General features: G+C 46.8%; 9 protein-coding genes across 9 annotated transcripts; 4 read left to right on the top strand and 5 right to left on the bottom strand.

Annotated features, from left to right (window-relative positions):
• Window positions 1–1,359: 1,359 nt before the first annotated feature.
• BDBG_00877 (uncharacterized protein) lies at window positions 1,360–1,767 on the top strand (the record flags this gene model as incomplete). The annotated part of the gene is made up of 1 exon (XM_031720091.1): window positions 1,360–1,767. The coding sequence occupies one exon, from the start codon at window positions 1,360–1,362 to the stop codon at window positions 1,765–1,767; it is 408 nt and encodes a 135-aa protein (XP_031576090.1).
• A 989-nt stretch (window positions 1,768–2,756) lies between these two features.
• BDBG_00876 (uncharacterized protein) lies at window positions 2,757–3,841 on the top strand (the record flags this gene model as incomplete). The annotated part of the gene is made up of 2 exons (XM_002629584.1): window positions 2,757–3,183; window positions 3,309–3,841. The coding sequence occupies 2 exons, from the start codon at window positions 2,757–2,759 to the stop codon at window positions 3,839–3,841; spliced, it is 960 nt and encodes a 319-aa protein (XP_002629630.1).
• Window positions 3,842–5,698: 1,857 nt separating this feature from the next.
• Window positions 5,699–8,463, top strand: BDBG_00874 (MFS transporter). The gene is made up of 4 exons (XM_031720090.1): window positions 5,699–6,369; window positions 6,429–7,090; window positions 7,172–7,239; window positions 7,313–8,463. Exons 1-4 carry the CDS (start codon window positions 5,898–5,900, stop codon window positions 8,013–8,015), a joined length of 1,905 nt encoding a protein of 634 aa, XP_031576089.1. The 5' UTR covers window positions 5,699–5,897; the 3' UTR covers window positions 8,016–8,463.
• Window positions 8,420–12,118, bottom strand: BDBG_00873 (Spc97/Spc98 family protein). Its single transcript, XM_002629581.2, has 2 exons — window positions 11,607–12,118; window positions 8,420–11,524 (listed from the first exon to the last, which is right to left on the bottom strand). Exon 2 carries the CDS (start codon window positions 11,504–11,506, stop codon window positions 9,098–9,100), a length of 2,409 nt encoding a protein of 802 aa, XP_002629627.1. The 5' UTR covers window positions 11,507–11,524; window positions 11,607–12,118; the 3' UTR covers window positions 8,420–9,097.
• Window positions 11,449–15,736, top strand: BDBG_00872 (HET-C domain-containing protein HetC). The gene is made up of 6 exons (XM_031720089.1): window positions 11,449–12,491; window positions 12,598–12,733; window positions 12,847–13,017; window positions 13,187–13,228; window positions 13,312–13,541; window positions 13,643–15,736. The coding sequence occupies exons 1-6, from the start codon at window positions 12,404–12,406 to the stop codon at window positions 15,460–15,462; spliced, it is 2,487 nt and encodes an 828-aa protein (XP_031576088.1). The 5' UTR covers window positions 11,449–12,403; the 3' UTR covers window positions 15,463–15,736.
• A 150-nt stretch (window positions 15,737–15,886) lies between these two features.
• BDBG_00871 (TRAF-type zinc finger protein) lies at window positions 15,887–18,245 on the bottom strand. Its single transcript, XM_002629579.2, has 2 exons — window positions 17,391–18,245; window positions 15,887–17,315 (listed from the first exon to the last, which is right to left on the bottom strand). Exons 1-2 carry the CDS (start codon window positions 17,913–17,915, stop codon window positions 16,416–16,418), a joined length of 1,425 nt encoding a protein of 474 aa, XP_002629625.2. The 5' UTR covers window positions 17,916–18,245; the 3' UTR covers window positions 15,887–16,415.
• Window positions 18,246–18,345: 100 nt separating this feature from the next.
• On the bottom strand, window positions 18,346–20,507 carry BDBG_00870 (CMGC/SRPK protein kinase). The gene is made up of 2 exons (XM_002629578.2): window positions 19,533–20,507; window positions 18,346–19,477 (listed from the first exon to the last, which is right to left on the bottom strand). Exons 1-2 carry the CDS (start codon window positions 20,194–20,196, stop codon window positions 18,687–18,689), a joined length of 1,455 nt encoding a protein of 484 aa, XP_002629624.2. The 5' UTR covers window positions 20,197–20,507; the 3' UTR covers window positions 18,346–18,686.
• Window positions 20,508–21,236: 729 nt separating this feature from the next.
• On the bottom strand, window positions 21,237–22,427 carry BDBG_16211 (uncharacterized protein; the record flags this gene model as incomplete). Its single annotated transcript, XM_031724207.1, has 2 exons — window positions 21,237–22,065; window positions 22,129–22,427. 2 exons carry the CDS (start codon window positions 22,425–22,427, stop codon window positions 21,633–21,635), a joined length of 732 nt encoding a protein of 243 aa, XP_031576087.1. The 3' UTR covers window positions 21,237–21,632.
• A 10-nt stretch (window positions 22,428–22,437) lies between these two features.
• Window positions 22,438–24,257, bottom strand: BDBG_16210 (uncharacterized protein; the record flags this gene model as incomplete). The annotated part of the gene is made up of 6 exons (XM_031724206.1): window positions 23,336–24,257; window positions 23,219–23,272; window positions 22,992–23,137; window positions 22,785–22,927; window positions 22,709–22,720; window positions 22,438–22,642 (listed from the first exon to the last, which is right to left on the bottom strand). The coding sequence occupies exons 1-6, from the start codon at window positions 23,424–23,426 to the stop codon at window positions 22,438–22,440; spliced, it is 651 nt and encodes a 216-aa protein (XP_031576086.1). The 5' UTR covers window positions 23,427–24,257.
• Window positions 24,258–24,634: the final 377 nt, after the last annotated feature.

Raw genomic sequence — 24,634 nt, 5'->3', positions numbered from 1 at the left:
GTAACTGGGGTTAGAACCCAACAACAATCTCAAAATAAGCAAGCTAAGCATTGAAAAAGATACAAGCAACTTCAACATAACGCGAAAATGAAATCATCAGCCAACAACACCTGCAGCATTGGTCACCTGAATACGCCTTATATACAAGGGGATACTAGTACTCAATCCTGAACTCTCTCCCGGGAATGCCCACATCCCCTTACATTCATCAGCGAATTGGAGTTTTGGGGATGCCTAGTATATCGAGTCAGGGTATGTTTGAGCTTGCCATAGTGGCGGAATTGATAGGCCACCATTGTATCGCCAGCTGCAGGCTGGATTCTCCCTCTATTGTTGCCGGCTGAGAGGTCGTGGTGTGGAGAGCGCGACCCTACTAATCAGCGTATCAAGCACCAACAACCATAACCTAGTCGCTCATCCTGCATCTGGGGAGGCTCAAATTCGATCACTGGCCGACGCTTTAAACTCAAACGGATCCAGCCACGCTGAGAAATAGACCAGCCCAGACAGAAGGATTGGGTGAGAAGGAAAATAAATTGGTAGCTAAATGCCGTCCCCCAACAGGGATATTCTGCAGAGTTGGCGCTTAGATATTCCATAATTGGCAGGAGAGATCGGGATTCTCTTACTGCGTAAGGGACTTTCAGGGTTTCGCATGTTGAGTACGCCTTGGTATGAGCGAACGTAGTGGCACAAATGCACCGTGCAATTCGGCCTTAGTACGATGTACTAAGTATGCACCAAAGATGCGAAGTGACGCTATTGGAACGTCTGATTCCGGAGAATGCTAGGCACTAGTTTGAGAACAGAATACTGCGACGAAAACACGCTCAATTGGATTTGGGTCAGGTCTGAGGCAAGCAAGACCAACTCTCGTCATCTCATGGCTTAGAATGAGCCACAGCCGAAAGATTTTCCAGCCTACAACAGCACCGCCTGTGGGGAATCTCCACGGAACTCAGGGAGCTTCTGCATCACAGCTGACAACAGCTCAACCACTAGGAGCTGAAGATTGTGAAGTAATTCAGCCGACTGTGAGCAAAGCTTGCACCACTTTGATGGCCTCACTTCAACATAATCTGTCTAAGTTGAAGGCCAAGAAGTTGGAATTGTTTTGATGCCGTGGTGCGGCAAGGCCCGAGGTGTGGTACGTCGACGGTAAGTTATTAATAACCTGAGAAAGTGCGTGGAGAAAAACTTTGGCGAGTTGAGGGCCGAAAGCAGCTCCAGAACTGGCCCGTTTTGGCCGCCAGCTCGCCGGATGATTGAAAAAAAAGTTTTTATGACTCGTTTTCTAGTGTATCGAATAAATCCTCAGATGTATCTTGCAAGCACGGCCCGCCCGAGTGTGTAGGGAACATGTTCATGCTTTGTGCCGCTAACCTCCCATTCCCACCCGGTGCACAAACGCAGAATAAAACGCCCATCGTCCGCTCCCTTGGTTTCGCCAACTGTTTATTGGCTTCATATAATAAGATACCGGAGCGGGAGCTGATTGAGGACTGCTCTTTGGAATTTGATCTTGATTTCGGCGCTCTCAATGTCTACGTCAGTCGCCAGGTAGACGAGGACGACGATCCAGATGGAGTCAGCGGCCTTGCGCTACTAACGACTAATTTCAAGCGCAATACTACTTTGGGGATCAATGAGAAGATATGGTGCATTCGTGACGGCCATACGTGGAAGGATTGTCAGCCGCATGGAGATGAAACACCCACACTTGTGGATGAGATTAACAGGCTTTACGGCAACTCGGGAAGTTCATAACAAATCTGAAATAAGAAAATATCCAGCACCGGCGTAGCTCTCGCTTTTGGTTTTCGTCATTATCCCATCCTCTGAGATTTGGTTGTATAATCAAATATCTCACCCGTTTATCGTGCTCCTCGCTACCCTTTGCCACTATATATACCCTATTCTTGGCCACCCGCCTTGTCTTACTATCCTTTCAACACCTATTCCTTTCATGTCCGATGTATGAATCCACTGAGCTTCCCTTCTGCAGTGTTATTCTGCCTATCTGAAAAAGAACCGTTTCCCATACGTGTATATCCCTATCTACCTATTTTTGTTCCCCCTCTGCTGGCGGAGAACTTTTGCACATGGGCTATGAGTCCTCCCTGCTGAAGGATGGGGATTCATTACCTCAATAAATGTACATGATAAATCCACACTGTTGAGCATGTTTTACACTTGCTAATGCATTTTCCAAGCTGAGGATTTATCCCTTTTTTATCTTTACCTAGGCGTGGCTGGAGAGACCTATCTCTCTGACAGCAGGATGATGCAGCACTGGCCATATTGCCATACTGAAGCTGCAGTTTCCTAGAGAAGCTTTTTTTTTCAATTGTGGCTGTCTCCTAACTTCATTTTGACAGAACTGATATAAAAAGTTATGGGATGCTAATTGCTGGTCTGTATCTTCTTTGCTCAACAAACATACCGGACATTTTGAAAGTTTTTAATATTCAATGCTACATGGCCAGTGGTTGTATATCTCACAACACATAGACATAGCAACCAGACACCTCTTTGTTTTCACCCAAACGCGTCTGTCTGCTACTACACCGATGTCTCTCTTTCACGCCAAAACTTCCTCACATAAATTCGTCTGTTATCTTCCACCTTCAGGCTTGATTTGACATCTCCACTAAAGCCACATACCCCCCATCTAGTGGATGAGACATCATCCTCAATCGAGTGTATAAGATCAGAAACACTCAGTTATCAAAGATCTCAACACCTTTCTCCAAGCCATGTCTCCCAACTACGCGATGCACCACGGCCCTGAATTCGCCAATGGAAACCACTTAACAGTCCGCAAAGCCAATGCCAACCTGGACGATGAATCCTCTGCACTTGCAGAGAAGTACCTCGATGCCAATTCTGTGAAACCAATGCTGTCAGAATTCGTCAAGAATTCCGATCTCTTCCGTCTTCTCTATGAAGTGTTTGAACACCATATTTCACTAGTCAAGTCCCGCTCGCAGGCCTTAGGGGACGGCCAGATCACTGTTTACGATAAGGCTCTGCTTGAGTTGATTGACAAGGGCGCTGAAACGTGTTACATGGGTGCAATCCAGTTGTTCCTTGATCAGGTTATGGGGATGGAAGGCGCTGAAGCTGCCGACCTGGAGGCCCTGGTTGTCAAACATGTGGCTGTCAGGAGTCTATTGTTGAACGGTATGGTTTTCGCCCTTTGTTTAGAATTCTTTGTTATTTCGCTACAAATTTGGATATAGGAGAAGAAAATAAAGACAAGAAACTAGAGGAACTACTTCTATATACTAACTGCGCTTTCCATTTAGTAACCCGCACCAATGGTCAGGAAGCCACCGACCCCATCCCAGCCCTTCTCAAAAAGGGCGCTATAAACGGCAGCGCCCCTGGCCAAACCCACAAGGACAAGAACGGCCCACGCAACAACGCAAAGGAGCTCAAAACCATCAACGACAGCCTTTCCCGCATCCTCTCTACTTTTTCCAATGCACAGCGAGAGTACAAGTTAATCCCAGATAGCGATGTCGTCGCGAAGTCCCGCGCCGCGAAATTTCTCCGCGACACCGCTGAAAACGCCCTCAACTACCTGCATGCCCGCAAGATGGAGCATGCCATGGTCCCGACGCTGGAGGCGGCGTTCCAGATGGCGAAGGAGAAGGCGATCGCGCTTAGTGGGGGCAGGAAACGGCCCTTTGAGATTCATGAGGCTGATTGTAAGCGTGGAGGAGGGAAGCCTGCTTCATCGATGTCGTCATCGGCATCGCGGTTTGCGAAGCGTCGGTCTCAGCCGCACTGCTACCGTGCGTCCCGTCCTAGAGGTGATTGCTACCGTCCATACTAAACTCAAGGGGAGATGAATGGTTGGGCATAGTTTGATCGACATCTAGTAAAATTGCCGTATGGTGGCCATGTCAATCCTTTTCCAGGTCGAATGCAGTGTTCAAACTTCTCCATTTTTTTGATGTGGCGTTTGAAATACATACAATGGGTATTTTAGTAGTGAGAATGTCTGAACCCTCCATAGCAGTGAGAGAGGTTTGCTGGTATTTAGGAATAAAAGGCTAAAATGATTTCAAGTATTTATTGTATGATTCGATCTATCCTCCTTTCTCCATTGTCGTTACCCATCTTCTACTTCCTAGACAGTGGAAGAAGAGGTAAGATATTACCGTTGATTATCCATCCACCCTCATTATACATGTATCCCCCCGGATTAATATTCATGTGGCTCCGTAAGCCTCCAGCGAGTTAGTTATCTCTGAAATGTAAATGGTGTGGGGGTCCCGGGGGTTGATCGGCCCTTCTACCAGCAGTGCGCTGGTGGTGACTGAGCTCTTTTGCCCCAGTAGCCTACAAATGGGGACAAAGTTCATCGGAACAAAAGAGCCTGTTGCTCGTGCCTGAGTTTCCGCGAATAGCAAACCCACCCAGCACCCACGTCCACAGTCGGCGGGCATTTGTAGGGTCATGATCTAAACCATAGCGAAGTACACTGAGACCACCTTCGGGTGACTGTTCTACAGAATATCAATTGTTCTCTCTTTCAAACACTCGTTTCAAATGCTGATTAGCTTCATATCACAAGGATGACTGTGAAAGACGTGTAGGTTTAAAGCAAATTTCATCAATGATTTCAATCAATCAATACAAGTATCTCATAGCTATTGAGATATTTCCGAATTTCTCGCATCGCGACAAAACGATCACTGCCGCTGTCAGGAGAAGTGGAGAGTGGGCGTAGTTTCGTCGAACTTGCTAACAGCTAATCACCGCAATATAGTACGTGGTTAGACTAAATAAGGTTAACTATTCCAAAAGACAGAACTTGGCCGCAAAGGCGCATCCATGGTTTATCCCAAACGTTCTCTATCCGCTATTCACTCTCACGAGATACTTTCCATACAAAGATGCATTTGTCATTTGCTATTTCGTTATAGTTGATATATTTCCAACCTGCTGAGTATCACGGCTGTTTGAACTATCAATGGATGACGACGCATAGCTCAGTGAAACGTACCACCCAACATCAAGAACTTTTTGTCCTACTGCAGATGAATTTCCACTAAGACGATGAGAGGACTTCACTGCAAGATTCCTTAATCCAAGTTCAATTCCGAACCTCGAAGTTCCTTGGTACACCCTCTCATCTACCACCAGCACCAAGGCGGTGGTTTTCATCCCATCGTCCGAAACGATACTTTTCCATCATGGGCAATACACTATCCTAAGGGAAAGTAGCATATGGCCTGTATTCCACAGTTCCAACAATCTGAGAATATCTGGCAAGTTATACATCGCAATCCGGGAAAATAATCTATACGCTGCGTAAGCATTGGGCAAATAGTCGCTGGCCATGCTACTAGCTCTCCGCTATAGGCATTTTCAAGCAAGGGAACGTACGTACCTGAATGGAAAGTTATCAGTGATAAACAGGCAGCAAGACCCGCACTGTCTTTCGGACATTTGCACACACCAAGTGATGAACTATGGGCTTGCGCAGAAGGAATGACAGTTGCTTCAATGTATCCCCAAAATTTTCAAGACGGCTGAAGCTTGTCATTTACTAATTATTCCTGACCTGATCCTCGCAGCTAGTTAGAGCTTGCGGCGTTGCTTGTACGGAGTAACAAACAAGCTAAATAGACCACGTGATCTGGGTGCGGAGAGAGCTCGGAATCGATCTTCAACAGCCTTCAAGCTCAGCGCGAACAACCTGTTTATGGATTTCCCTAAACCTTGGACCATTTGGCGGTTACGATTTTAATATTACTCCCAAACTAACTGTTTTAAGTCCGACCTACCTCATGAAATACGTTTCAGCACATTAGGGTTATCTTTCCGGTGCCCTATGTCCCCGACATCCAGGGAGCCCTGCAGCTCCCTAAACTACACCTACAATGCTCAACCTTGAAAACCAGCCCCCTGTTTCTCGCCGTTTCGTAAATACACCCTCCTCTTCGACTGCTGGAGATACTCCGTCAACGAGCTCCTCCACCTCTTCGAACTCCCAGTTGACACCAGAAGATGAAATTTCGGGCTCAATATTAGCAGATACCCCGTCATCCCCTAATTGGGGGCAGCAGCCTCCTGAACTAGGGAGACTTCAAACCAATTTCAATGGCGACGGGCATAATGAAAACTTAGCAGAGCCCCGAGAATTAGCGCATGATGCATACGGGAGCGAGCTGAGCGATAATGGCGGACCTTACATCTCTCCGAAAGGAACGGAAGAATACGACTACATAGAGGAGCCTGTTTCCTCAAAGATATATACTGCCGACGAAGAGAGGCGCATCGTCAGGAAGTTTGATCTGCGATTGACCATGTTTATGGCGTTGTTATATATGCTGTCCTTCATTGATCGATCAAGTGAGTTCACATCTTGGTCCCTAAGCGTCACAAATTCTAAACTCTGTTATGCCTTTTAGACATCGGGAATGCCAGGATCGCGGGAATGGAAAGAGATCTCAAACTCACGTCCTCGCAATTCGAATGGGTTCTCACGGCGTTTTACATCACATATATTTGTTTTGAATGGATGACGCTTATGTATACAGTCGTCCCTGCACATATCTATATTTCTATATGCTGCTTCTCCTGGGGCCTTCTTGCCGCATGTCAATCTCTCGTCTCCTCATTTTGGCCCCTTGTGCTTCTCAGGGCGCTCCTCGGTGTTACTGAAGCGGCCTTTGGGCCAGGTGTTCCGTTCTTTCTGTCCTTTTTCTATAAGCGCGAGGAGCTGGCTTATCGCACAGGGATGTTTATATCCGCTGCTCCGCTCGCAACCTCCTTCGCCAGCGCCCTTGCATGGGCGATTGTGAAGCTAAGTGAAGATGGACCCATCGCACCATGGCGCGCATTGTTACTCTTCGAAGGGTTCCCAAGTGTAATTGTTGCTGTATTTGCGTGGATTTACGTCCCTGATAGCCCTGGTAAATCCCGGTATCTCACGCCTCGAGAGAGGAAAGTTGCACAGCTACGCTTGAAAATCAACGATGGCATGCGTCATAGGGATAAATCTCGTAAGCGACGGTTTGAATGGAGTGAGATCGGCCGAACACTTCGCGACCCCAAGGCGTATCTCACTGCGGTGAGTTCCAGGAGCGAATCATTTGTTTTAACATTTCTGCGCCGTTCATTATTTACTAAAAAAATCCTCGTTCTCTTGTAGCTTATGTTCTTCAGCTGCAATGTCGCTTTCAGCTCATTGCCAGTCTACCTCCCCACAATTCTAAAAGAGTTCGTCTATCCTACTTGCAACAGTCGTATAGAGTGGTCGTCGTCGACAACTAACCATCCTGATAACACCTAGCATGGGCTACTCTGCCATCACCTCCCAAGCCCTATCCGCCCCACCGTACATATTCTCATTTCTAATCGTCCTCCTCACCGCCTCCCTCTCTGACCGCCACGGTACCCGCAGCCCCTATATAATAACCCACGCCCTCCTCAGCTCCGCTGCCTACCTAACCATCGCCTTAGCAGGCCACTTCCACACCCATCTCTCCTCCACTCTCCAAATCCTCATTCGATACATAGCCATCTACCCCGCCGCAGCGGGCTTCTTCTCGTCCATCACCATAATCATCACCTGGACGATGGACAACCAGCCCGCGAAAGAAGGTAAGGGAACCGGCATGGCGATCCTGAATATCATCGGCCAGTGCGGCCCACTCGTTGGGACAAGATTGTATCCACGGACTGATGGCCCGTGGTATGTACGTGGTATGGCCGTTTGTGCTCTGTTTATGCTTTTGGTGGCGGCGTTGGCGCTCGTGCTGAGAGTGCTTTTGCAGAGGGAGAGTGAGAGGGTGTTAAAGGGTGTGGGCGCGGCGGGCGTAGATGAGATTGAGATGGTTGAAGGGGAGGCTGCCGGGCTGATGGGCCGTGTCTCTGGCTCTGGCTCTGGCTCTGGCTCTGGCTCGGGTTCGGGTTTGGGCTCGGGCTCAGCGGGCTTGTCGATGAATGGAAGGGAGAAAGGTGCTGGTGACGGGGGATTCACATATATTATTTGATCTTCCCAGGTCTCTGCTCTATATTTTTGACTATTTGCGTTGTCCGATTAGGGCTAGTGAACAATTGTTTGTGGAATATACGCTTGGAGATTCGATTTTAGATTCGCGCCAGTAACTATCTAACAACCCAGTAACCTCTAATGTTGATAACTTTCAAATCTACCAAACTTCGCGTGAAATGCACAGCAAGCCCAAGGTGGGGTGGATAGCGTAGTGGTAAAAGCGCTGTCCATGGAAGGACCATGGTAAGCAGGAACTGGCTATGGGGGATGGCTCTTCCGAGATGTCAGGGTTGCAGGTTTGAATCCTGCCTCCCTCACAAGGTGATTTTACCATGATCTATTGATTACATCCACACAATCTGGGGCCAGTTCTTGACTACAGAGAGTTAATTAATAGATTAGGAGGAAATGATTTTCACTATATATATATAATCAATGGACAGAATGACATTAAATCTTAGTGTATGAAGATTGTCTTTGCATTCAGTCAGATTTAATATGATTTTAGTGATTTTCTCTGAACCGTCTAGTTTAGAGATATCAAAGATTCAGAATTATACTAGATTTTAAATTGAGAGTAGTGAAGAATTTTCTCTGATCAATGATATACACATAAAATCATATAATTAGTAAAGGCTGCTTGAGACTGTATACACCTCAGTGAGAGTAGTCAGATGAGTGATTGGAAATAAATTCTGCCCTCAGACTGAGATGATGAGGGGGGTCTCCTGCATAGTCTCTGACTGAAATAGGAGAATAAATAACTCAGTGTCCCACTATACCCTATCCGTGATTCTGAACGGAAAAAAATAAAAAAAATCGCGTTGATAATTTTCTACCAATTGTTTAGTGTGATAATTCCGAACCCCGAACCTAACCCTGAAAATGCAAACGCCGCCTCGGTACATCCGTAAACTCATGATCATGAAAGACATAAGAAAGAAAATGATGAGGAAGGGGAAGAGGAAGAAGCCCTCCGAGGGAGGAGGCCGGGGGGGGGGGGGTATAATCATACAAATTCGATTATCAAGCGCCCTCTCACTCTGTGCCCCAGCCTAACGGTAAACACTGAACGAGTTCTCAAGTGAACGTAGCCCCAAATTCAAATCCGCCCACATCGTCTTTCTGACTTGAACTGAAAAAGTCCAACTTCATCAACAACTGATCCACCCCAGCTGGTTTCCACGGTACATATGCCGCACTCGCACTCACACCCGCACCATCGCCAAACATACCCATATTCCCATCCCCATTCACATTCATCACATTACCACCAACATTGTTCTGCCCCAGGTCAAAAGGCCGCTTACCATCTCCGAGTCGATTATCGTCAATATCACGTAATCGAGAAATGAGATCTGCAGCGCCATTGTCAACTTCGACCCTTGCTATGTGAAGGTCATGCATTATCCTCTTGTCTTCCGCCGCGTAATCGGCTAGGGAATCCACGACGCCCTCATCAGTTTCCAAGTCCAGGTTCTGCTGTACGGTTTCGAGACGGATTACCATGGCGATGAGGTGGTCGATGGCATTTAGGAGTGTGCGGAGTGCTCGGGTGAAGGGTATGTCTGTTAGGAGCAGGGATTGGATGATGGATACCAGGTGAGCGCGGTGGGCCGCTGTGATAGCTTCCGGGTCATGTTGGGATGGTTTATTTTCTTTCCGCGCTTGGGGATCGCCCTGGCCCAGGCTGCTTAAGCGAAAGCGCGCAGCCGAACTTTCGCGCCGGGAGACTGAGGAGACTGCCGTTGCCGGCCGCGAGCCACTCATTGATACTGGTCGGACTTCATCTAGCCATTGCTTCAAGTGTTGCCACGAGTTCGATATAACCTCGCCGTGCATATAGCTTGTCAGCTCTGACAATATAAAAAGAGCTCTACTTGCCGTGATCCAGATCGGTCTGATAGCAGCAGCTCGAGCAAGAGCCCGTTCCCGGTTTGACTGGCATCTTACCTGGCCTCCACGCTTGTTTGCTAGAGGAGGCGCCGGGTGAGTTCTTCGAAGGGATGTCAATTTCCACAGATTACTTAGGTGAATTTGGCCTCGACGAATAGCAAGTAGATAAGAGTGGACTTTCGAGTATAGCCCCATATCGGCCTGAGAGAGAAAGAGATCTAGCGGTGGTAGAACATCTAAAGACAACGTTGTGGGCGTGCCAAATAGTAAATCGTTGAAAGGGACGTCAGAAACGTCTATTAGTGGGCTACTAACTGCCGCTTCTTTCGTGGAAACCCGTCTGTTATCAGTCTTGTCTTTGATGGAAAGGTGTAGAAGTTCTCTGGCGAGGTCGAGTTCGTCGTCTACGGGGTCTTCCGCATTCTGTATTGAATACAGTTCGGACCAAGTTTGAGATAAAACTGCGGCCACTTCCCCCTCCTTAACTGCGAGATTCTCTAATAGATCGGTACTACCCTTCCCCAATCTCAATAGGTCAGGCCTTCGATGTCTCCCTTTTGAAAGATTATTCGCGAATGTAACTAGCCCCATAGCGAATTCGCCACGTCCTAACAAGAGGAAATCATGCAACAAGGAAAGGATTTCCACGATTTTAGGTAATGGGAGAAGTTGTGACAAGGCAGTTTGTGACAATGAAATCCTTATCTTGGATATTGCACCACTAAGGCCAGCGGGCGATATCGGGGAAGAAAGAGCTGAGAGATGATCGAGATAATCTCCATGTAACGTGAGCTTGGACAGCGAGGCCATTGACTCATCTCCAGCGGAAAATTTGCCCTGCGCTCGGATGTGATTCAAGGATTTACCGATGAATAAGATTGAATTGGCAGTGGACGAAGACACAAAGTTTGGCATTAGATCTGCTCGGATTGTGAAGTCGGTATTTTTTTGTTTCTCGTACCCCGTCGACTGGCCTTCCTGGATAAAGAAATCTCCACGTCCGAATGATGGCAATTGGCCGTACAGCACAAACATCGAGAGCTGACGCATGAACGCGGTTTCTCCGGCATTTATCAGCTGAAGGGCCATCTCTTCAAGATCCAAATATCCTGTATGCGACTCCTTTCGAAGGTGATCAATTAGGCTGGCTCCAGTACACATTCCTTGCTCCTCACCCACAATCGGCGACATAAACCGTGCGATCTGCCACAGCCATTGTAACCTCCCCACCCAAGGCAAGAATTCTGAGCGAATTGTTGATAATGGTACGATCCCATGGCCACCAACATATCGAGCATCATTAGCAAGCACTGCTGTCTCAACCTCCAGTATTTGTTTCTGGAAGTTGCCCAATTGCACTGTGGAGATATTGGTTGATACCGCCCGACATATTGTGGAGGGATGTGACGAGGAAATTCGCGCTGTATGTTTGCGGAGTAGTGTATGAAGTCGACACAGCTCCGCTATTGGTTGGAGGAGGGCGTGCTCGGCGGGCGAGAGAAACGGGACACCGTCTTTGGCAGAGCCACCTTCCTCTTGGTCAAACAGGGGAGAGTTATGACCGGACAAGGCGAGGAGTATCTCATGGAGCATGCTGGCGGTTGTGAATTGCTAGATTTTTTAAAGTATTAGTGAACTGCAATTGCGTCTGTCTGTGAGTCTCTGTGTCTGTCTTGAGTGGATTCAATCCAACCTAGCGGCGCGATCCTCCTCACTCTTGCCAACTCGACGACGTAACAACAGAATGCAGCCCAGTAATTCGAACCGACACATCGCCTGGAGCCAACTCCATTCATTCTTCGGGGAATAAAATGTCTTTCATGTTTGGGCGGTTGAATTGCGCGTTCACAGAGATTCCTCTATCCACTGTTTCCACAAACGGAGAATTGGCAGCCCAAGGACGAACCACGGATGAGTCAGCAACCCTCCACTTTGCCCCAACTCACTAAGATTTCAGCCTTACCATTCGAGCGCCGACGACGACCCGAAGCAACCAACCGCCGCCGCAGACCAACCGCAGACCAACCGCAGCTGAAAAAGGGCTTGCAGACGGAAGTAGTCAAGCCAGCAACCAGGATCAGTACAGTACAGTACTGCGTCAGCCCCCGGAAGCGCCCTTATCTTCCTGCGCTAGTTTTATCGCACGACGACGGGGTTCAAGCCTTGGTGGTGGGGGGGAGAACTGGGAGGGGGAGGAGACCTGGTGGTTAAATATTTTCACGAAGCCAGTTTTCTGTGACGCCACACTCTTGATCTTGCAATAATATAGCAATCCGGCTTTGGAGCATTGGAGACGTCATCAAATCAAATCAACTCAATAATCAAGTTCCCTTTCACTGTTTCAATTTCCTTGAAGCACCCTCTCACGGGAACCTAGAGATCTAATATCACCGCAATCACCATTGCTTGACGAATCCATCAGGCGTATATTTATTTCCTTGCCTAACTAACATCGTCGTGTGGACGGAGGCTTGATCACACATCTTCAACATGGGCTTAGGCACAAGATCAATTATTTTTATCCTGGCGATTCTACTTGTGCTGCTTCCCTCGCAAGTGCATGCCTTCGGAGCTGGAAGTATGTTTCCGTTATTTGACTTTGTGTGTGCGCCCAAAGGAAACTCGACACTTGAATGACCCATATCATAACTAGTTGATACTTATTTGTTGGACTGCTCTCTTAGATATCGCTTCTATATCTGTGGTTGAAGGCAAAAATTGGCGCCATGGAGATATCCAGGATATCGTGAAAACCCTTGCGTTCATCAAGGGACATAAATGGACAGGCATTATGATGAAGCGTCTATATTTTGGAAATTGGTACTGTACCTTTACAAGCTTATTTCCCCTGACTTAATCCTTTTATCCAACGCGTTTAATTCAACCACAGTTGGAACTCCTTAGTGATTTTAAACTAACTTATGGCACAATAGGTTGAGAGATTACTCGCAAGCTATAGACGTGGGCACAGTATCGAAAATTCAAGCAGACTCTATCAGGGTCTTGGTTTGGATTCTCAGTTTCATGGCTTTCGGATATGCAACTGCTGAGTTTGAGGTCACAGCTGAGAGACTTGGAGTATACAGACCGGAGGAACATATTGAGTTCGTCTTTACCCCTCCCACATTGATATCATATGTTACGATGATGGATGGCATCATGCGGAGTACTCCAAACATCGCTATTTAAGCCTTATATCCCTTCCAGTGATGATGTTTTAATTTACCCTCTTCCAAAAGAAACTATATTCCTAACCGTTTTATTTAAATATAGCAATCCAAAGGGTTACTCGGATGATAAAGATGCGAGGCAATAGTATGTCCTCTACTCCCCGAAACAAGCACACATCTACAACATGCATTGCATCATACAAATCATATATTAACCTCTGCCTTTAGTGACCCCCGACTTCGAGGGCCAATTCGACCTATCGAGCTTGAAATCGACCCGGAAACCGGTATGAAGAACTACATTGCCAACGAGCGCGGCGATTGGGCAACCAGCGCCGGGTACGTGAGGTATAGTATTGCGCGAAGCATACATTTTGGAAGGCTCTACCTCGGCGGTGGGCGTCATGAGAAAGGCCGCGAAGAACATTTGAGCGAGGCTCTCAGGTGTCTCGGTCAAGGTAACGTCCCTATACTCTAATTCTTTACGGAAATTTTCTTTACAAAACACCACATCAGGGATTCAATGGCGGAGCTTCACAAAGCTAACAACTATCGATAGCTCTCCATACTCTGGAAGACTTCTCGGCACACAGCAATTACTGCGAATTGGTATTACGAGAAATGAACTATCATAATGTTTTCCCTCATGTCGGGGTGGCCACCCAGATGAACATCCAAGGGAAATACATATTCCCTATCGTCACTGGCACATTTGGCATGACGGATTTCTTTCACAGTTTGCTCGGGGGTGCCTCAGATAATCTTGCTCAGAGTGAAATCAATGAAATGGACAATACACTTGGCAGTGCACAGACGGGTTCTGGTTCCTCGGGAGCCTTGAGTGCTCTCACCAGTCTGCTTTCTAAAGTTCCCGGAATGAAGGGTTTAATCGAAGAAGCGGAAGCCTTAAAGCGAAAATCGGAGGCTCAGGCGCAGGCAAACCAACACCGTGGCCTAGATGATTATGCCGCCTCAAGGAGCCATTTTGATCCCCACGGAAATCAAGGTTTAAACCAGCACAGCGCGTATAACCAGCCGCGGGCGTCCACACCTGCAGATATTAACCCTCAGGAAACGATTTCTCAAATCTACCCGATTTTGGAGTTTAGAGACAGGGTGGCTAAAAGGCTGTCCGCTGCATTCGAGAAAATCCCCGGGCTTGCTTCGCTAATGGAGAAAATCAGCGAAACGCTCTCGATATTTATCTTCTCCCTCTTAGCGCCGTTTATTCGACCCGTGATAAAGATAGCGTCGTCAAAACTACAGCTTGGTGCAGATGAGTTGAAAGCCTCAGAAGCTCAGGCTCAATTTGAACCCTGGACAAACCCGGCCTGCACAGATCCAACCCACTCGTTCCTCTCCAAAGACCATTTCAGCAATATCCTCAACGATCCGGCTGGACGAGTAGCGTCAGCGGTGGTGAAATTCGTCGTCCCTCGTGTTATATATGCATTCCAACACGTTGATGTCCCAGTTGATCAGGTGCTGGACGATTGCGTCTCTGTTCTTCACCACCCCGCGCTTCGACGGTCTGACAACGAAGCACACCAGGAAATGTTTGCGGAAGTCGAACGGTGGGCTCGCGAAAAGGCACGTAAGGGGATAGATTTGAACGATATTCTTAGTGCAGATGGTGTTAAGGCTGGGAAGAATCACGTTGGGGGTGACCCTCACGCTCACACACATGGCAATAGTAACACGCACGCACATGTCCCACCGCCTAGCCAACACCAGTCATATGGATATGCTCCCTCTCACAGCCACAATCATAGCCAAGGTGGTCAACAGCACGGCTACTGGGACCATAACCAACCGCAGCATCAATCCCACGATCAGGCAAGTGGTCAATCTCCCAGCGGCTTCCCGAGCATTCCCAACCTTCCAAACCTTTCTAGTATCCCTGGTCTGTCTCACTTTGTAGGCGGTTCCAGCGGCTCAACCAAGCCACCATCCTCCTCTTCCTCACTACCATGGAATCAGTTATCCAACCTCCCCATCCCAGGAATGTCCAATCTCAACAAATTGAGCAAACTATCGGGCTTCCTAGGCGGTGGCGGTGGTGGCTTGACACGTGAATTGCCAGAGGACCAGGGTCATAGCCAGACACGGGCGCTGCCGGCTGAAGAGATCGGATCAGGCTCTCGAGGCCAATCCCAACCATATCCACCATACCAGGAGCAACCGGGTGCCTATCAACAACAACAGCAGCAGCAGGGCCTATATGATGATCCTGGATACACGTTGCCTCCACCATCTGGCTATGAGAGTTATCGCCAACATGTAAATACTAGCGAATACCAACCTCCCACGCAGGGAGCGCATACGTATGACTATTACCAGGCCCCACCTGGTGGATATGATGGTTCACGACGCTATTAAGGACTGGCTGGCTCTCTTGCTGGTTACTGGGCACGAAAGGGAAAAAGAAAAAAAAAGGTAATGAATGATGTATTGAATCATGTTCATAACGGTAGACGGGTATCGGATTGACATTTTGGATCTTCCTTGTCGATAACCGGGGGCTTTATAAAAATAGTTGATATATGTATGAGGGGCTGTAGAATGTCACGCAATAATATGATAGAAAGTTGTTCGTCCCGTCAATAGTGAAGTTTGTTAAAAGTAATTTGATATTGGAATTTTTCTCCGCACATGATCGTGAGCCCACCTAAGTTGGCCAGCTGGTGTATGAACCCCCCTCTATCTACATAGCGCGTACCCCTTTTGTGATCATTCCTCTGAATGGAAAGGAGTCAGCAACTTTAAATTACGGCAGGTACAGTAGATGCCTGATACCTGATAAGGAATGTAGAGGTGATATTGATCAATTGTGATGTTCTTTAGTAAGTCAGAAGGTAGGTTAATCAGTCCCAGAATAACACTCATTCTTGGGGAATTTGAGAGCTGGTTTGAAAGGTAAAAGAAAAAAGAAGAGAACAAGAAAATAAAAGGCAAAACCACAATGTGCCAGTGCTCTAGCTGATTGTACGCCAGGACAAAAAGAAAAGTCCATAGAAAACTCTGTTAGACGAATGAAAAGGGAGCACTCTTCTTTCGTCGCTTTAGGAGTGTTTGGTCTCTGTATGGAAGCAGTCGAGGTTATGAAGTAAGAGAGTAGAATAAATTGGTGTAGGAGTGAAAAAATATCCCCGTCCTTTCGACCTATGTTCCCATAAAATTATAATACAACTCCGTAGATATGCATTCAGACAAAAGAGGAAAAATTGGAAATATAACATCTCTTCGTCATCGTAAATCAAAGGGAAAAAAAATTAGAGAAATAGTGCCAACCAGCCAACGATTACAAGTCCTCGTATAAGTTATCGTAGCCATCACAGTTTTGTTCCTTCACGGCTTCCATCACTGAGCCGCCGTCCTCTCTGAATGGGAGCGGGAGGGCTGGACGGGTTGCCACTCTGGCCAGCAACGGTAACAACCCCGCCCATATTTCTGGAGGTATCACTAGTGGACGATGTTGTGGTTGCGGAGGCGTTAACAGTTCTTTGGTTCTGGTGTAGCCGTGGATTCATAAGCCAATGGACTTGCATCCGAATTGCATTAACACCAGCGCTAATGTGGGCCATCTCATCTCTTAGCCGAATGCTCTCGTTCATAACAGACATGTTAACACGTGCATCGATATCGGATATTGCATTCGAGAGTTGGGTTACATCCTCTCTTAGGGACTCGTGGATAGAAAGAAGGTAGGTGGTGGTGTTTGAAGGGGGTGGGCTGGTGACAGATTCTTGAAATGGAGGGGTGACATCACTCGTGGGCTCAGTTGTTGGATTATTTGAGGCATTCGGTGAGGAAATGTTTAAATGTTCTAATGATAAAGATACGGGAGAGTCGCTTCTGATGATTGGAGAAACTTCTGATTGAGGGCTGGCTTGCAAAGGGGAGACCTGCGCAAGCGTTGAACGGATACTTGCGACGCAGTCTTCAAGGATCTCATTTCGTTGCCGCAATTGTTTTATTGTGGATTCCATGGATTCCATACGAGAAGCTTGGGCTTCCAGATATGGCCCCAGTTTCGCTAGAGTGCATGCTTGCTCATGTTGCGTAAGTTCCTCTATTTTGAACTTTTCTGGGCATCCGAATTTAGCAGCGCAACACGTTCTCTCGACTTCAAGACAAGTCTCTAGATGTTTCGGTAATTCACTTCGACGTACGATCGTGTGGCAATCCGTACATTCTGTCTTCAAGCTTGAACACAGTTCTTTCTTATGAACCTAACAGGTTTAGTTAAAGTGTCAGTTTGGAGAGTAGTACTCAAGAATTTAACTGCACTTGCAAAAACAACATACCTCGAAATCCCGTTCCATCACAGATTCTTCACAATCGTCACAAGTACGGAGCTCGTGTAAACACCGGCGGTCAGGATCCAGATCCTTCTTCCTTGTCATGTAATTGCACTTTGGTTCCGGGCAACGCATTAACCGGTAGTCACAGTATTTATCCACGTGGGCTTGTACGTGACCCCGTTGGATTATCTCCTCGCACCCTTGACCAGCAAACGGGCACTTCACACATAAGTCATCGCACATGCTAATTATTATACGAGGGACTTTCATAAACGTGGCCATCGTTGGGGTTCTGCAGGATGGGCAGGCAAAATTGTCGGAAGGCGGCGAGAGTGGTATGTGTGACGGGGATGAAGTGATGCAGGAATTGAGGCATTTCTGGCAAAATATATGATCGCATTTTAGCCGAATTGGTCTTATAAACGGACAGTGGCAGATCGGGCACATAAGGTGGCCATCGTATGTAGAAACATATTCGAGGGCTCGAAGGTCCACGATAGAATCGGGTTCGAGAAAATCATCCTCCATCTTTCACAGTCCCACCACAACCATTCCAGCTCTAATAAACGAATGCAAGTTGAATCGGATGTAAGAAACTGGCTTCGTGAAATAGGTTCCTATATAACTTGACCCGCGATTTCAAGGTCTAAAACCCGCGTACTGCGAAGAATGTTCCGAGGGGAGCGTTGCGGGGCTGCGTGAGAAGCTGCGGGGTTGTTGTTGCTCCGGGTGATATAAAAAGGCGGAAAAGAGGCCAAGGCGTCAAAGGCCAGAGGAAGAGGTAGATAGATATATGCGAAGATGAAATGAGGTGAAATGTAAAGAAGCGTTGGGCAGACGGTTGTTGGGCTATTAATAGCTTTGGGTTGTTATAACTCGGTGGAGTCCGAACGGGGGATGGATTGATGAATGTCGGCCGGAATCCGGGTCATGTGATGTAGTTACCCGTAAGCCGAGGCGCACACATCAGAGTGTATAGAGAAGAGGAATATCAAGCAGGTCTAGACGAAAGAAGAAAGGAAGCAGCACTCTTCGTTACCGGCCCCGGTACATTGCCCCAGTCTCCTACTCTAACACTCTTCCTAATACAGAATAGCCTACAGGGCGATTTCGACTAAATCGCACTCCCAATATACGGATGCACCGTAAGGCTATGGTTATGGCTTCGCGTCTTAAGGCTGCGACTCCTGCGGGTATTCATTCGTGTTTGATGCGTTGAATGTCATCATACTAAGTTTCTTATCGTTGTAACGAGATGCAATATTATCTTCAGTAACCAAACTGTGATTGAAAAGCCATCTATTCGTCCAAATATGATCTTTGGAAATCAGGTAGCGCCCATTTGACCATCCATTCTGACTCTAATACTTGTTCAGCCGTTGCTCTCTCTGCAGGAATAAACTTCAGCATTTGGCGTAGCAGATCTAAAATGGCCCGTCTCTCATCATCCCCGAACTCCCCCATCTGATCCTTCCGACGCCAATACTGAACCTGGTGGTCAAAACCAGTCTCAAGAGATGGCCATATTTCTCTATTTGGTATCGGTTCCCGATTATTGTCAAAGAACTTATCGCGGCCGTCCCATTGTCGCCACCAGCTCTCTGGCATATCGATGCCGTCGGGTCCAGGGCGCAGAACGTCGATATATTGTGACACAAGTTCATCTGGACAAGGGAACTCGGTGGTAAAGAGCGACTTGAGTCCGAGGATTCGCCAGATGAGCAGGCCCAAAGACCAGATATCAGCAGCGTATGATAAAGGGTTACAAGGCTCGAATCTGGCCTCTGGTGGTCGTGTGCCGAGAGGAGTGTGGCTATCCTGTGCCTGGCGATGATGGGACGCTGGAGAAAATGCCTCGCCGAAGTCACTTAGCATTACTCTGGCATCAGTGAGGGTAAACTGGTCTGCAGTTATTCGGCCAATATATATCGGTGTGACTGCCATTGATGGGATATTTGGTGGAAGGGACTTTCCATCACGATGTTCAACAGGGGTAAGGTTAGGCTCTCCATATTGTTTGTAAAAGTCCTCAATAGAGAGAGAGTCGAGCTTTGGTGAAGTTTTTACAAGGATATTCCGAATATGTACATCTAAATTTTCAATTAACTTCTGATGAAAACAAAGAGCCCACGATGTATAACGAACCTCCATGTATAAATCCTCGAGAGTGCATGTACGCAAGAGCCTGCGTAATCCCAGCAGCTAAAGCTCTCACCGTTTGCAGTGGGAAAACATAGCCATACGCAGCGTCTCCAAGGTCACATCGCGCAGGGAGAGTCGTATAGCACGGATGTCTCCCATTCGGGCCATCAACAACGAATTCGTCCAGGATAGCTGGGATTAAGCGGTGGCCTGGATGTGCTCTAGAAACGGACGAAGCAGCATTCGAAAGTTTATGGAGGGTTTCACTCTCGTGCCGCGGCTGATCCTGATCTGCTACACCAACTTTGAGAGCGACATATTGTTTCTTCGAAGCGTCAAGGGCCAGCCAAACAGTAGAAAAACCACCGAAGCCGAGTTTGGTTACGATCTTGTATCGATTGTGGAGAATATCTCCAATCATCAATGGATGATATCCACCAGGCTCGTACTTTTCAAGGTGTTCCACTCCATAGATACATTTATACTCATAATAGCGAACTTTTTGGTTGCCGTCAGCGCCCGTTGTGGATGACGATAGGCAGGCCGCCATGCCAAAACGACTCTTCAGGGAGCGACAAATGCTCAATGGCGAGGGCGTCAAAGAGGGTAAAGAAAATTTTAACGGAACAATAAATGAAGGAATTATCTTGGAATAGCGAAACATCATACAGAACGAATGTAGTGAGTGGTACGGATCTTATACTGTCTTGTTGGGTGTTCTACGAAAGGATTGTACTCCGTACAGCGCCATACATAACAGCGGTCAGACAAATAAAGCATATCCATCTCCACGCCAACCAGGCATTCATTCGCTCCAGACCCTTTACCAAATCGCTATCCTTCTTTTCTGTGGCATGCGTCGCTTCCCTAAGGACAAAACCTTCTTTTCCATTTGTACAGTACATGTGCATACTTCGGTGAGATGTGACATGGAATTGCTGGTGTACTTGATCTTCGTCCTAATGAAGAAGACCCATGAAAGCCTTTGTTTGGGGTCCTTTAAATACATGCTTGCCATCAATAGTTGTAGTTTCATGTATTAATATTTAGATCGGCGCTAATGATTCGCATAAAATCAGATTTAGTTTTGATATAAAAAAATATTTACGAATGTTGTGATGACGATCAAGAGAGAATGAACAAAATATACGACAGAATTCAAGAATTCAGACCTCGCATCGGATGACAAGTTGAAAATGGACAATATCATAATGAACGAGGGCCTTCTCCCTTTCTTATAGTCTGTCATCTCTCTCTCTTGAGGTTATGGGCCAACGCGAAATATGCACACGCAGGCGCCTAAAACTATATCTACCTATGAATGACCCCTGCGAAGGAGGTGGTTCTGTAGGTTTCGTAGTGACAGGCTATTTCCCCGCCCCTGGATTTTCTTGTAAGAGTCGTGTCCAGAGCTGGTGTATCATGGCATGTTGTTCCTTCAAGATGAAACATGCAGACTGACTATTGGGCAAAGTTATAAGTTAATAATAGCATGGGCGCTTAACGTGTTTCAAGATGAATTGCATCAAAAACTTTCTAGGTTCAGGGTCAGAATAGAATAATATGGTCCAATGGTAACTATGGCATGGGCAAATATAATATGCGATAAATTCCGTTTCTTTTTTGCTGCAGCAGTATCCTAAATTTAAAATGGAGAAAGAAAAAAATAGAAAAACAGAAGTGCTACACGCATTGGGAGGGGTTCTGATTAGGGCCTTTAAAATAATTCCTGTCTCCCTTCCAATGATATATCGCATATCAAAGGTTCCGCAACCTATCTCAGAGGGATGAATAACGATTTTTCTTTTTCTTTTCGGGAGGGCAAAGCGATATATGAACTTGACCATTATCCTACTCACTCTCACGCGTAGGGGCTAATGACAATAAAATACTGCAATGGAGACTGTTGATCTACCCATGAGGCTTTCTGGGGCTTTATATCTTTAAGGAGCATTGAGTGCTGGAAACATGCGCCTTGTAGTAATTTTGTCTAGTTCAAGAACCTGACATTGACATTCAAAGATTATAGAGAGCATCCTGCAATTTACCATCGTGCAAAATAAACAAACTGGAGACGATGGAGCCGCATTCGAACTCCAACACTCAGGTCTTTGCTAAGTCCAATTGGGATCCCCAAGCATCATCCACGAGCTTTGCAATCCGCCTGCACGCCTCGTCCATCTCCACCTCAGTGATAAGACTATAACTCGCGCGGAGGTGGCATGTCTTACGGATGTTGGGCATGAAAGCGACGCCCGGAATTGCGAGAACGCCATTCTCCAAGCCCTTAGTACTCAGCAAATCGAAACTGTCCATGCACGGCGGAAGACGGAGTGTTAGCCAAAAGAACATGCCAGCAGTTGGGATATCCCATGTCGCTTTCTCTTTGAGGTGCCGCTCTGCTGCAGCTGCGAAAGCGTCCCGTTTTTGCCCATAGGTATTGGCAGCCTTCGCACAATGCTTGAGGAACCCGGGATAGCCCCAGTGTCGAAATAGAGCCAGGGCAAGAAACTGAGTGGTGGATGCTGGTTGAAGGCTAACAGGGAAAGTTAGCACAAAAGCAGTAAACCTGTCAGAGAAAACATGATTTTCGGCGTACTTTATGTTTTCCGTGATTTTTATGACCTTCTGCACAGCAGGTAAGGGGCCCGTGAGGAAGCCCAACCGCATTCCTGAACTGACGATTTTGCTTAGGGAGTCAAAACGGATGACTCTTCCCGTTTCTCCGTTGACTTCTCTCTCGAGGGCTAGGTAACTACGGGCTCTCTTCGATGGTGCCTCCTCGAAGTTTATAAAATAGTAAGCGTCATCTTCGAATATCATGAAATTAAAACGTTGAGCGAGCCGCAAACTATAATAATCAAGCATTTGAGTCAGCGAATTACGAAGCTTTTTCATCGTTCAGAACTCATATTTCAGCTTTCCGTGACTCAGTGGACGACCTTCCTGTTGGGTTCGATCCTGTTGGAACCGTGTAAAGAACTCTTGGGAGTCGGTGTTTCTCAGGCCAGCTGCAGAGGATCCTCTCGAGTTCAGACGGATCCAGGCCATCGATGTCCGAGTTAACTTCAATTAAATGATGTCCATCTGCCCTGAGAAATCCTACAACTCCACTAGGGGCATCGTTAGCAAATAGGATATGATTTTTTGGCAATGAGAAAAGCGGGGCTGGGGCCTACGGATATGCCGGCCTAATGGTCCTACGTTAGTAACTTTTCCAAAAAGATGACGGGCATGGAAAATAGTGGTACATGCGTTTCAAGGCAGACAGGGTCACCTAGGTCAGTGAAGAGTTGGAATGCCCTGTAGATAAGTTCCTGACTCCCATTGCCAACGCAGCAAGCCCAGTCGCCAGATTCAGGGAGGCCGTGAACTCTCTTCTGAAGGCCTCTAAACCACTTCATACTCTCATTCATGAGTTTAAGAAGTTCTCTTGTTTCCCAAAATTCATAGATGACAAACCTGAATTAATTCTGCATTCCCTCCTGGCAATCCATACTGAAGTGCTTCTCTCAATAGAGATTCTTCAAGGACTATAGTACTCTCATTTGAATCTTTGAGCGATATTGATAATTTGGCGAAAGGAAACGTTTCTGGGCTAGGTTTTCCTAGACGGGTGTCAGGTGAATTAAGCCCCAACCGCTAGGGGAATCCCATAGACCAGGTAAGCAGCAAAACGCTCGACGCACCGGCAACAAGAGATATCATTCCTGGCACAGACTCCAGAGGGAGAAGGCTCCGAACTGCCTGCGGGTCAGCCTAAAGGGCCACAAGAGTAATATGTGTCGAGAAACACTTTCACTCACTGGCTCCTGGTTCCCATCGCTGTGCACGCCTGGAGAAAAAGGGGGTTGGGTCGATAGCCACACCCCCGGGCACATCTCTTGCGGATCCCATGACGGAACAATAGAATAATAAAATGTTAAGGAAGATATTCTATGTAATTCTCTTGAAGTTAATTCCGCTAGAAGAACCAGACGATTATTATTCAGAAATGTCGTTCAGCCTGGGAAATATAAAACTTCGTAAAGAAAAAGAATCAGCATCCCATATATCGGTGAGATGATGGGATGGTTAGACAGTTAGCTCTCGATGTATGCGTACACCCCACTGTAAATAAATTTCACTATCCTTCCGGGCAATTCTATACACTCAACAACAGATGTTACCCATAGAGTTCCAGTCTCGCTCCCTATCGGGGTTTCGTATTGAGCCCACAAGGATCCCAAAAGCTCCTCTTGTTAGATTGAGCTCCCTCACCTAGTTCCATAAGGCTGCTTCTTCTCGACAGAAGATATGATGGATAAGAATGCGGTCTGCTCATTCTCACAAATCCAGACATCCTACCTTCGGATTCAATCACATGTAGGAATCAGATTCCTCATCCGAGTTTCCAAGTTACTGCTCGATGATATTCATACGGAAGGGACCAATCAGGTTATTCTGGAAAATATTCTTTCAAAACTCTTCCTGACCGCCAGACCGTGGAGTTTCGTATTCCAGGTTGACGAATGTGGTCTCTTTAGGCTATAAATTCATTCAAGCAGATTTATGCCTCGTCTGGAGCATTTCATCGCTGGGCTTACCCAAGCACCTCCTCATCAGGACGAGACCGAGTTTTGGCAGACAACTGCACTTGAACAACCTTTCTACAGCCATAGATATCATCGGGCTTATAACCTACCTGGGTAGTTGCGTTCTTCCATGTTGAGGTTTTCAAGTTGCACGCGCCTGACGATCTCTAGCTAGAATAGAGTATTTAAAGATGGAGAGGTTAAAATAAGATTGTTTGGTTCATGCCATTTAAGTTTACACTAATAGTTGGTCAAATTTATTAGCCAATAATATTTCTTCCGCTTCCCAAGCTAGCATTAGACTGGCTGAACACAGACGATTCAATATTATCTATTATCAACGTGTGGAAGGGCATGGCGTAACTTTGCAAGGGGCGCAGTTGCGGCTTGAAGCCACCCGGGGATGATTCTGTCACCAATGTTGTGACAAGGCTGATGGTTGTATTACAAGCAAATCTGTTAGTTATGCTACTTCTACTTGCTAATCATGTGAGTTGCTCATGATTATTTGGAACTCACTTCTAAACAGAT

The sequence above is a fragment of the Blastomyces gilchristii genome (genome assembly GCF_000003855.2).
Source record: "Blastomyces gilchristii SLH14081 genomic scaffold supercont1.1, whole genome shotgun sequence".
Lineage (NCBI taxonomy): Eukaryota > Fungi > Ascomycota > Eurotiomycetes > Onygenales > Ajellomycetaceae > Blastomyces > Blastomyces gilchristii.
This window is presented reverse-complemented; position numbering and strand designations above follow the sequence as displayed.

What these genes read in the sequence shown, in the direction of transcription:
- BDBG_00873 (XM_002629581.2), bottom strand. Translation starts at nt 11,506, where the DNA reads ATGCTCCATGAGATACTCCTCGCCTTGTCCGGTCATAACTCTCCCCTG.
- BDBG_00872 (XM_031720089.1), top strand. Translation starts at nt 12,404, where the DNA reads ATGGGCTTAGGCACAAGATCAATTATTTTTATCCTGGCGATTCTACTT. An exon ending in GCATGCCTTCGGAGCTGGAA is followed by an intron (nt 12,492 to 12,597) that starts GTATGTTTCCGT and finishes CTGCTCTCTTAG; the next exon opens with ATATCGCTTCTATATCTGTG. An exon ending in CGTCTATATTTTGGAAATTG is followed by an intron (nt 12,734 to 12,846) that starts GTACTGTACCTT and finishes ATGGCACAATAG; the next exon opens with GTTGAGAGATTACTCGCAAG.
- BDBG_00874 (XM_031720090.1), top strand. Translation starts at nt 5,898, where the DNA reads ATGCTCAACCTTGAAAACCAGCCCCCTGTTTCTCGCCGTTTCGTAAAT. An exon ending in GTCCTTCATTGATCGATCAA is followed by an intron (nt 6,370 to 6,428) that starts GTGAGTTCACAT and finishes TATGCCTTTTAG; the next exon opens with ACATCGGGAATGCCAGGATC. An exon ending in CTCCCCACAATTCTAAAAGA is followed by an intron (nt 7,240 to 7,312) that starts GTTCGTCTATCC and finishes GATAACACCTAG; the next exon opens with CATGGGCTACTCTGCCATCA.
- BDBG_00871 (XM_002629579.2), bottom strand. Translation starts at nt 17,915, where the DNA reads ATGGAGGATGATTTTCTCGAACCCGATTCTATCGTGGACCTTCGAGCC. An exon ending in TGATGGAACGGGATTTCGAG is followed by an intron (nt 17,316 to 17,390) that starts GTATGTTGTTTT and finishes TAAACCTGTTAG; the next exon opens with GTTCATAAGAAAGAACTGTG.
- BDBG_00870 (XM_002629578.2), bottom strand. Translation starts at nt 20,196, where the DNA reads ATGATGTTTCGCTATTCCAAGATAATTCCTTCATTTATTGTTCCGTTA. An exon ending in TCGAGGATTTATACATGGAG is followed by an intron (nt 19,478 to 19,532) that starts GTTCGTTATACA and finishes TTGAAAATTTAG; the next exon opens with ATGTACATATTCGGAATATC.